The 12,400-nt window shown below is 37.1% G+C and overlaps 1 protein-coding gene across 25 annotated transcripts in view; it reads right to left on the bottom strand.

Moving 5' to 3' along the window:
- The window catches only part of LOC711523 (ankyrin repeat domain-containing protein 18A), an 82,721-nt gene that overhangs the window by 38,289 nt on the left and 32,032 nt on the right, over positions 1-12,400 (bottom strand). For all 25 annotated transcript variants that reach the window (XM_077966452.1, XM_077966451.1, XM_077966474.1 and 22 more), the window contains 3 exons: positions 11,358-11,470; positions 9,022-9,151; positions 125-406 (listed from right to left, as the gene is read on the bottom strand). In XM_077966452.1, coding sequence (XP_077822578.1) covers positions 125-406; positions 9,022-9,151; positions 11,358-11,470 — 525 coding nt within the window. The remainder of the gene's footprint in view (positions 1-124; positions 407-9,021; positions 9,152-11,357; positions 11,471-12,400) is intronic.

The raw sequence follows: 12,400 nt of genomic DNA on the forward strand, positions 1-12,400 counted from the left end.
TCTACAAAGCAAATTGCTCTAAGGGAGGCAGAGGAAACACAATATATACATATTCAAAATATAATTTGCAGTGAAACAAATGAAAGCACATTACAGATAAACTTACCTGACTTTAAAAACTAACCTGTAAATGGGTTTCTTCTAATTTTTCTATTATCTGCATTGTCCTTTCATCTAGCTCTGATTTATATTCTTGTACTTTACCAAGTTCTACCATATTGTTTTCCATATGTGTCTTAAGAGTTAATACTTCTTCTTCCAACATCTTTTTATCCTCCTCAAGTTTTTCACATTTCTCTTGTATTTTTCTCATAGATAAAAACTCCTGTTGAAGAACTTGATTGTCTTTAGCCAAATTGACACATTTTGAAGACACAGCTTCCTTCTCGGCCGTAAGATCATCAAACTGCATGAATAAAATAATAGAGCTTGATAGTGAAGCAGGCTTCAAATAATCTAATACAAAACCAGTAACAAATTTTGAAATGCATTTACTTGCAATAACATGTTATCAATAATGTAGCACAGTCTTCAAATGTGAACCCTTAAATTACTCAGAATTTTAAGAGCGAAGTTAAAGCTACCATGAGTCACAAAAATACACGCTCTACTATCATCATCTTTGCCACAGAACACCTGCGCTTGATCTTTTCATTTTTCCGACGATTTGTTTTTGTTCCTCCTGAAACGGCACTGAGTGGGTCTCTCAGTGAAAAGTGTCCAACCCCTTCCTCACGGCCACTCCCCAAAATTTGTCAAAAAAAGTTTCACAGCTATCACATCGTTATTTAGGCCAAAGTGGTTTCTTAGTGAAAACTGTCCAACCCCTTTCGTCACGGCCACTCCCCAAAATTTGTCAAAAAAAGTTTCAGAGCTACCACACTGTTATTTAGGCCAAGGTGGTCTCTTAGTGAAAAGTGTCCAACCCCTTCCGTCACAGCCACTCCCCAAAATTTGTCAAAAAAAGTTTCAGAGCTATCACATTGTTATTTAGGCCAAAGTGATCTCCTAGTGAAAAGTGTCTAACCCCTTCCCTCACAGCCACTCCCCAAAATTTGTCAAAAAAAGTTTCAGAGCTATCACATTGAGTTATTTAGGCCAAAGTCAATAAATTGCTCTCAGAATAAGACTTTGAAAATAATATGATACTCTAGGCTAGGCCTGGTGGCTCATGCCTGTAATCCTAGCACTTTAGGCGGCTGTGGCAGAAAGATCACTGGAGACCAGGAATTTGAGATCAGCCAGAGCAACATAGTGAGACACTCATCTCTACAAAACAATTTTTTAAAATTAGCCAGGCATGGTGGCTCAGGCCTGTAGACCCAGCTAGTTGGGAGACTGAGGCAAAAGGATGGCTTGTACTCAGAGTTCAGGGCTGCAGTGAATTATGAACACATCCCTGCACTTCTGCCTGGATGACAGACAAAGACCATATCTCAAAAAACCACAAAATAATGAATCCTGTAAATAAGGATTCTGATGCCATAAGGCTTTTCCTAAACTGCAAATGTTTCATGCTAATTTGAATTGAATTTTAAGAAGTAATGATTCTTGGGGTAAAGGCCATAGAATACAGCACCTAGAAATAAATCCACATATTTACAGCCAACTGATTTTGGACTAAGGTGCCAAGAACATACATTAGGGAAAGGACACCCTCTTCAAATGAAAGGCACTGGGAAAACTATCCATATGGAGAATGACACTAGCTTCCTATCTAGCACCATATAGCAAAATAAACTCAGAATCAATTGATGACTGAAATGTAAGGCCCAAAATTATCAAACTACTATAAGTAAAGATAGGGAAAATGCTTCAGGACATTAGTCTGCACGAAGATTTCTATGGGTAAGACATCAGAAGCCCAGGCAAAAAACAAACGATAGACAAACAGTACTACAACTGAGTGAAGAGAAAACCTGTAGAATGGAAGAAAATATTTTCAAGCTATTCATCTAATAAAAGGTAAATATCCAAAATATACAAGGAACTCAAACACCCTCACAGTATAAAAAATAATCTGAGTTCAAAACTGCGCAAAAGATCTGATTAGTTTTTCTTTTTTTAAGAAAAAAAGAAATACAAATGGCCAATAAATACATTTAAAAATGTTCAGTATCACTAATCATCAGGGAAATACAAATCAAACCTAAAATGTGATATACTCTTGCTCCATTTCGAATAAATGGCTATCATAGAAAAGACAAAAAATAACAAATGCTGGTGAGGTTTCAGAGAACAGTAAACTCTTACATGGTGTTGGTGGGAAGGTAAATTAGTGAAGCCACTTAGAAAACAACATGAGGATTTCTCAAAAAACTAATAATGGAACTGTCGAGGGATCCAGCAACCCCACTACCGGGTATTCAGGCAATAGAAAAAAACCAATAGATCACAAAGATACCTGTCCTCATATGTTCATTGTAGCACTATTCACAACAACTGATGTAATAAATCAACCTACATGTCTATCAACAAATGAATGGACCAAAAATCGTGGTACACATACACAATGGAACACTATTCACCATGTAAAAAAATGAAATCCTCTTATTTGTGGCCATTTGGATCAGTCTGGAGGATATTATATTAAGTGCAGACACAGAAAGATACATACCGTACATTCGCACTCATGTGTGGAAGCTAAAGAAAAATTGAGGCTGGGCATGGTGGCTCACACCTGTAATCCCAGCACTTTGGGAGGCTGAGGCAGGTGGATCATGAGGTTAGGAAATCGAGACCATCCTGGCTAACATGGTGAAACCCCGTCTCTACTAAAAATACAAAAAATTAGCTGGGCGTGGTGGCGGGCGCCTGTAGTCCCAGCTACTCGGGAGGCTGAGGTAGGAGAATGGCGCGAACCCAGGAGGCGGAGCTTGCAGTGAGCTGAGATCGCACCACTGCACTCCAGCCCGGGCAACACAGCAAAACTCCATCTCAAAAAAAAAAAGAAAAGAGTAATTGAGGGCTGGGCGACACGGCTGATGCCTGTAATTTCCTAGCACTTTGAAAGACCAAGGCAGGAGAATCACTGGAGACCAAAAGCTCCAGAGCAGCCTGAGTAACACAGAGAGACATCTCTACACAGTGAAAAATCAGACAGGTGCAATGGTGCATGTCCACAATCCCAGCTGCTCAGGAGGCTGAGGTGGGAGGATCACATGAGCCCAAGAGTTTGAGGCTGCAGTGAGCTATGATCAAATCACTGTCTCTAGTCTGGGTGACTACAGTTGCCCGGAGACCAGACTTCACTAGCAAGACCTCGTCTCTTAACAACAATTAAAAAGCTCATAAAGATAGGGGATGGGAGTCTGGTTAATGGATACAGAATTACAGTTAGATAAGAGGAATGAGTTCTGGTGGTCTGTGGCATTGTAGTCAAATATGGTTAACTATGATTTATTGTATATTTTTAAAAAGCTAGAAGATTTTGAATGTTCACAATTCAAAGAAATGAGAAATGGTTGAAGTAGTAAATATGCTAGTTGGCTTGATCATTACGCACTATATACGTGTATCAAAATGTCACTCTATAGCCCAAAATTATGTATATACATGTCAATTAAAACAAAAGAGAAGCTATATTTATCCCATCAAAAGAATAGAATATGGGCCATCCTTACTGACTTCCTTCTAATGAATAGAATGCAGTAAAAGGGATACCATGTGGCTTCCCTATCTCAGACTGCTTTCCCTTCAAACTCAGCCCTCAGATTGTGAGAGAGATCAGACCACAGAGACAGCCTGGGAGTGCCAGTGTCAGTGTTCATGCTGCCTGCCCCAAGCAAGGTTCCAGCCAATGGCCAGCATCAACCATCAAACGCATGGGTGAGCAAAGCTTCAGATGATGCCATTTCCCCAAATGATCAGCTGTTCCTAGGGAAGCTGAGGGGAGCAGAGGCAAGCTGTCCTGGCCAAGCTTTTTCCAAACCACAGGTTCATGAACTAAATAAATGTTTTTCTTTTAAGCTAAAAATCTCTGAGTAATTGTTAGAAAAATAAGTTTTAAAAAAAGACAACAAGAAACATAACTTATACAGCAGAAAAGACTCTCCTTTAAAGTAGGATCTAATAAATGTTGAGATTAATTTAATGATGACAAACATTATTGAGAAGCAGCAGATAACCAGGAAAGAGACATAAGCTGCTGAAGAGGAACTTTTCCTAAAACCCCCTTCAATTACGAACTCTGATAATAAGGCAAGGGTGTCTCCTTACAATTTCCCCTCAAGTTATAGACTGCGAAGCAAGAAGACATATGATTTGAAAAACAACTAGAAATACCTGGTTACATAACCAAAATCAGATATTTATGTGATTTCAATTAACGAAAGTTCTAAAAGAAGCTTTGATCCGGGCACGGTGGCTCACGCCTGTAATCCCAGCTTGGGAGGCCGAGGCGGGCGGATCATGAGGTCAGGAGATCAAGACCATCCTGGCTAACAGGGTCAAACCCCATCTCTACTAAAAATACAAAACATTAGCCGGGCGTGGTGGCGGGCGCCTGTAGTCCCAGCTACTCAGGAGGCTGAGGCAGGAGAATGGCACAAACCCGGGAGGCGGAGCTTGCGGTGAGCCGAGATTGCGCCACTGCACTCCAGCCTGGGTGACAGAGCAGGGCTCCATCTAAAAAAAAAAAAAAGAAAAAACAAAAAAGAGAAGACGCTTTGAGTATTTATTAATCAATCTAGTATTCAATTTTCATTTTCCTTTTTCTCAATGAGGAGGAAATAAGGAGAACATTATGGAATGATTTTTAGACTTCACAGAAGTAAAATAAACATAGTGAGGTTTGAGTGTTAAGACATCAAATGCAATTTCTCCTTTACCTTACTCCAAGCCTGTTTGTATGGAGAAGTTAAGACAATCCCATCTCTATGTTATACCACAATGCTTCTCTATAGCACACAACTTGGCTCTGATATTTTGAAATTCAAAATACCAATCTACCATTTGTCTCTGATAAATTGCTGAATATTACCTGATTTTTAACTGCTGCGCTCCTAAAACTTTTCTTGGAATGAGTTAAACTTTTTATTCCAAGAATCCTCTAGTAAGCTAGAAAGCAGAGCTGTGCATCTCTGTTTCAGTCAAAGGAGGTCAATACAGAAACTGTGGTTTCTGAGAATGCAAGATCTGCACCAAGAAAAGGATTAGCCACAGTGCTACTCAAGAGAACCAGCTACCACATGGCAAGAGGATCTGCGAACTGGAAGATGATGACTTCACTTGGTTTCCACTGAGGAAAGCTGGCAGCTCAGACTTAAACTTCTCCTTCCTGGATGGTAAATATCTATGGATGATTCTATGAATTATAATGAATTAGTAAAACATAATGCACTAAACAGTAGACTATGTCAGCAGATCCTGTGACCAAAATTTACTGAAAACGAAACTATAGAGGGAGGCACTGGATAAGAGACTGAAGGTTTAAATGGAGAAAAAAAAGAAAGAAAGTGTGTCTTGTAAGCTTGACTTGCCATTGTGTCTTAGAGTAAGTAAGGTATAAGCTGACCACAGACTCCTTTGAGACACAAAAGGTGAAGTTAAAGATATTTCACTACATTTAATTTTTATTATGACATAAGACAACTGGTAATATGCAACATGATTGAAAAAAACCTTTTCATTAAATTTGATTTGGTCCTAGTATAAGAATAGACATAAACAAACTAAGAATTGATAATCTAAAAATAAGCCTGCACATTTACAATTGATTTTATACAAGGTTAACAAAAAAACAGAATGGGAAAAGAATAGTCTTTTCAATAAATGGTGTTGGAACAACTGGGTATACATGTGCAAAAAATATATATATAAAGTTGGACTCTCACCTAATACCATATCTAAAAATTAACTCAAAATAAAACAGTTAACTGTAACAGCTAAAACTGTAAAACTCTCAGAAAAAAACATTGGTATAAATCTTTGTGACTGCATTTGGCAGTTTTCTTAGCCTTGACTCCAAAGCAAAAATGGATTCAATGGACTTCAAAATTGAAAACTGCTGGGCCTGAGAAGACAGTATCAAGAAGTGAAAAGGTAAGACACTGAGTAGAAGAAAGTATTTGAAAAGCATATATCTAATAAGGGACTTACATATATAGGATATAGAATTCATAAATAATAAGATAACCGAATTTTAAAAATGGGCAAAGATTTTGAATAGATATTTCTGCAAAGAAGATATAAAGATGGATAATAAGCACATTAATAGATGCTTAATGTAATTAGTCATTAGGAAAATGTAAATCACAACCACCTTGTGGTATCACTTCACACCACAGGATGAAATCTTTGTTCAATAAAAAAGAGAAAATAAGTGTTAGGAAAAATGTAAAGAAATTAAAACCCTTATCCAATGCTGCTGGGAATGTAAAGTGGTGCAGTCACTTTGGAAAACTGGCAGCTCCTCAAAAGGTTAAGCATGAAGTTACCATATGACCCAGAAATTCCAGTCATTAATTATATACTCCAGAAAAATAAAAACATATGCAAGCACAAAAACTTATACAGCAGCATTATTAATAAAGTCAAGAAGTGGAAAGAACCCAAAGGTCCATCACCTCACGAATGGATACATAAAATGTTTAATGTATCCATACAGTGGAATATTACTCAGCAATAAGAAGAAATTAAGTACTGATACTGATAGAAGCAGGAGACAGCAAAATGCCTAGGCAGATACAGCACAGTCCCCAGAGAATCTCCAACCAGGCCCACAAGTGTCTACACCAGACAAAACATTTGGTGCAGATAAGGGAAACTGCACAGGGTTTTGCCTGGACATGCCAGCAGCGGACCAGAGGCCCACATGCACTGGGGGGTTGGGGTGGAGCCACCAGGAATTCATGCCTTATGCAGAGGAGGAGCCTGGCCTCTTCAGCTCATGTGTGCTGGTCCTGGTATTCAACTGTGAGGTGGAAATCTGATTGCAGGACCCTTTTCTTTGCTGAGAGCTTCCCTTTCACTTAATAAATTCTGTCCTCCTCACCCTTCAATGTGTCCACGTGCCTAATTTTTCCTGATCATGAGAAGAACCCAGATTTAGCTGAATTAAGAAGCAAAAACCCTGCATCAATACCTGCTATAGCACAGATGCATCATGAAAAATTATGCTGAGTGAAATAAGCCAGTCACAGTAGACCACTTGCTTTTTATTTCAGAGGCTTATAGGCAAATCTATACAAAGAAGGTGGGTGGTTACCTAGGGCTGAAGGAGGAACAGAAAACTAGTGAATATGGCTAAATGATATGGGGTTTGTTTTTAGGGTGATGAAAATATTCTAAAATTGATTGTAATGATGATTGCATAACTCTCTGAAAATACGAAAAGTCAATGACTTGTATATTTTAAATGAGTGAATTGCACGGTGTGTTAATTATTTCTCAATAAACCTGTTGCACCCCAAAATTTATTTGATACTAGTGATCTGGAGACATGGGCTGCTTGGTTTCAGACCACTGGCCAGGGTTCAAGACATAAGAGAATCAACAGCATGTCTTATAAGATGTATAGTGTGTATATATATATATATATATTTTTTTAAGTATCCTTTTTATTAGCATCAAGTCTGTAAAATTAAATGAAAAATCTTTCACCGCTTAAAGCACTGAGAGATTTATATTGAGGAGAAAGACCTTGTATTCTTTTGCCCCAGTTTCTATCTAAAGGGTCTGGGAATCACACCCTTCAAATTATCAAATCTCATCAGACAGGTTTTATTAACTCTTATGATGTGGCTTACTTTCTAACGTGATTCTGGTACAGCATCACAGAGAGAAGAAGCTGAAAAAAATCAAAGTATTTTACCCCCAGATATATATATATTTTTGACACATTTTGAAATGGCTGTTGCAGGACCAAGAAATTGAAATGACTGTACAAAGCTGTCTTCTGTGGGGGAAACTGCATCTGTAAGAAGTCTTCATTAATGTAGCCCAATCTCTCCCCTTCTAGGTCTTCCCAGATCTAGGGAAGATTAACTAAGAGCCTGATGCATTTAAAGTCTGAAAAGATATTTTTACCCTCTATTTTCTCTGAGGGCTGCCAGCTATGAGGCTTTGTCTACATAATAAGAACCTTAACCTCCGTAACCACCTTATCTTAATTAAGGCCTTCCTTTCTACCTATTTCCAGTTTTAGACAACAGATTTTCTTTACCAATTGTCACCTAAAGAATCCCGAAAACCCACCTATGACTTGTTAGCCCCTCCTTTTTGATGTCCCACTTTTAGGCTGAGCCAATGTCTGCCTTCCTCATATTGATTTATGATTTTCCCTACACCTTCTGTCTGCTGGAAATGTACAAAACCAAAACCAAACTGTAATCTGACTGTCTCATGAAACTTTCTCAAGAGCTCTGGAGATTCAGTAATCCAGGGCCACAGTCACCATATTGGCTCAGAATCAACCTCCTTAAACATATTATGGCTGAATTTGGGTTTATCCATCATTAATATTTCCCCAAATTACATAATTTTAATCCCCAAACTGATTTAAAATTACCTTATGTTGGAATATAAATTATCCTATTACAAAGATACATGTATTTGTATGTTCATTGCAGCACTATTCACAATAGCAAAGACATGGAGTCAACCCAGATGTCCATCAATGATAGACAGGATAAAAAAAATGTGGTATATATACGTCATGGAATACTATGGAGCCATACAAATGAGATCATGCTCCTTGCAAGACATGGATGAACTTGAAGCTGTTATCCTCAGCAAACTAACTCAGGAACAAAAAACCAAACACTTCATCTTCTCACTTATAAGTAGGAGCTGAATAATGAGAACACATGCACTTGGGGTGGGGAACAACAAACACCTGGGCCTGTTTGGGTCAGGAGGGAGAGCATCAATATTAATAGCTAACACCTGCGAGGCTTAATACATAGGTGATGGATTGATAGGTGCAGCAAACCACCATGGCACACGTTTACCTATGTAACAAACCTGCACGTCTCGCACATGTAATCTAGACCTTAAGATAAAATAATTATTTTTAATTACCTTCTGTTTTAGCTTCTTAAACAGAATATCCATTTTCAGTTGATCTGTATTTAAGTCTCCATGGCAACTGAAGTCTTCATTTCCAAATACATTTAACATATTTATTGTCATTTCTAGGCATTTCTTATATCTGCAGAAATGTACAGAAGTAGTAAGTCAAGTATTTGTAAGAGTAAATATTTAATAATCGTTTAAACAGATATTATGTTATGGCATATCAAAGAAACAAATCTATAAACTATGATCCTCTCAGTTTCAACTGAACATAGTTTGAAAATATTCTATATGAAATTATAATCTTAGATAAATAATATGAACAACAATTTTATGGCATACATAGCAGGTAAAGTGATACGATAGCCATACAGTTTTTTTTGAGATGGAATTTCACTCTTGTTGCTCAGGCTGAAGTGCGATGGCGTGATGACGGCTCACTGCCACTTCTGCTTCCTGGGTTCAAGTGATTCTCTTGTCTCAGCCTCCCAAGTAGCTGGGATTACAGGCATGTGCCACCATCCCTGGCTAATTTTGTATTTTTAGTAGAGATGAGGTTCACCATTTTGGTCAGGCTGGTTTTGGACTCCTGACCTCAAATGATCTACCTGCCTTAGCCTCCCAAATTGCTGGGATTACAGGCATGAGCCACCACACCTGGCCTAACCATACAGTTTTTTATAAATAAACTATTCACATCCATTTTGGTATGCTAAGATAAAATGACCTATTAGTAAATATACGCCATAACCCAGAGATGAGTAACTAAGATAAAAAAAAGTAAAACACATACATGTTTGAAAAAGACACAAAAATACATTTTGATATCCGATGACCACAGTCTATAACAAGAAAAAAAAGTACACACAAAAAGCATCAAGAAGGTCATTCAATGTAGAGAAAGAGAAGTAAGGAAACATCTTTAATATCTGAGTTGAGGAGAAAAAGAAAACAGGCAGTTTTAGAAAAAAGGAAAGGTGGAGACAGATATGTGATGATTTAAAGACTTTGAAGAAGAGATCTAGAGATCTTTACTGACATAATCCAACAAAATGAAAGAGATACAAAACCATGTAGAGAAAGACAATGACAGAAAAATGTTGAATAGAATCAGAGAACCAACTTAAGTGCTCAGTAAATAAATAGAAAACTAGCTGTGTTCAGGACTTCAAAGACACATTCCATTTTTTTTTAAAATCTGTGATCAAAACATGAATGGTCTTTTACTCTTTTTCTTTAGGTTATACATATATTTATACATATGTATAATTTATTTCTGTAAAACAAAAGTTTAGTAAGATGTATACTTCACGTATACAATGGAGGTACCCATGTAAAATGAGTAAATTTCCATGATATGTTTTATATCTAAAAGCAAAAGAAAGAAGCAGAAACCAAATACAAGCTATATATCAAGATAAATTTTGATGTTAAAGAATGACACAAATAGGTCTTTAAAAACTTTGAATGCAGCAGAGAAGAACACTGTAAAAGGAAGAAAAGATGACCAAATACAGCAAAAATATCTTCAGAAATAAAAATTCAAACTAGGTCATGAAGAGTGCACTTGACATCACATGCCCAAAGCATTGTCATTATTGTTTTCAAAACCATTAAAGAATACGTTGCCAAGCACAATGGCTCATGCCTCACTTTGGGAGGCCGAGGCAGGTGGATCATGAGGTTAGGAGTTCGAGACCAGCGTGATCAACATGGTGAAACACTGTCTCTACAAAAAATATAAAAATTCGCCGGGCAGGGTGGTGCACTCCTGTAATCACAGCTACTCAGGAGGCTCGGGCAAGAGAATCACTTGAACCCAGGAGGTGGAGGTTGCAGTGAGCCGAGATCGTGTCATTGCACTCCAGCCTGGGTGACAGAGCCCGACTCTGTCTCAAAAAATAAATAAATAAGTGTAATGTTTCGGCATTCAAAAAAATTTTGAGATCGCATTGTTTCTTTTTTTTCACATATTTTTAATATGAATGTTTTCATCCCAACTTCGCCATAGCACTTAGCTGACTTCTGCCCCGTTTCTCCCCTTCCACTGGACTCTGTGACACATGGTCTCATCCAGAGATCTATTTTTCATCAGTTATTGTGTTTTTATACTGAAATTTGATTTTTTAATAATTCCAACAAAAAAGTGCAAGGGTCATGGACTCCTGCTCACATGCCTATAAAGTTGCGTTGTGAGTTTCTGAAATACATTTTAAAATACAATTCGTTTAATTATGAAAATGCAGACATAAAATGAATTTGTATCTAGGTTTTAGTCAAGTAAAGTTAGAGTTAAATCAATTAACAAATGGTTAAAATGTCCTATAATATGAAAACCATACCCAGTTGTCTCTTCTTCTAATTTATGATTTTTCTTTCTTATTTGATCCACATTATAGTCCAGTGATGATCTTAACTCAAAAAGTTTTCTGAATTCTTCATGTTTTTCTTCAGGCTTGAAAACAAAGGGTTTAAAATTATTTTTGCAAAATCTAGAGCCCCTCTTTTATCTTAAAAATATTATTTCTCATAAGTTGACGAATAATATGTATTTAGGCAGGTATATAAAGTGCGTTTTATAAACCTGATGCCAATAAGGACAGATTTCAAAAATAGTCATTTTCTTAAAACAGCTAAAAATGATTCACACTTTCATCATTATCTTTTCTGAAATTTAAACTGCCAAAAATGTTTGTTAAAAATGAGAATTTTTACACATAAAATACTAAGGGTTAGTAAAAGAAAAAAAATAAAGGTAGCTATATTTACATTTTAGTTTTTAAAGATGCTCTAGAAACATTGTCATTAATAGTTTAAGATATTCCAAGTTAAATTACATCTTATTAAGATGATTTTTAGAAAACTCTTACTAGTTCCCATTACATTTTTGATCCTCATCTATCTTCAGGCTGAGCTAAACACTGTCATCCTCTGTAAGTATTCACCTGTGGGTTTGTCTTTCCATGTCTCTTTACCATTTCTCTTTAAACAAAGTTTATTTTTTCTATAATAAACAAATAATAACTTTTGTCTGGTTTTTGTGGCTTTTCTATTATCCTGTTTCTCCCCTTCCATTGGACTCTATGACACATGGTCTCATCCAGAGATCTACTTTTCATCACTTTGTATACTGAAACTTGAGATAAACCAGTGTACGGCTCTTTAGAGCAAAACCTAGATAACAGACATCTGGGTTGCTTGGCAAACGTCATGTGTAATCCTGAGTTATGAACCTGTCACAATTTAATTAATTGTTCTGCTCTGTATCCGTGCTTTCACACCACTCTAACTGTAAGCCTGCTTCAAGCTAGCCCACCCTCTTTTTGAGGTGTGCATAAAAAAAGTCAAGTGCTGTCTTTGTTCTGGGCCCAGTTTGTCAAAAGTT

This window comes from Macaca mulatta, chromosome 15 (genome assembly GCF_049350105.2).
Source record: "Macaca mulatta isolate MMU2019108-1 chromosome 15, T2T-MMU8v2.0, whole genome shotgun sequence".
In the NCBI taxonomy this organism is placed as follows: domain Eukaryota; kingdom Metazoa; phylum Chordata; class Mammalia; order Primates; family Cercopithecidae; genus Macaca; species Macaca mulatta.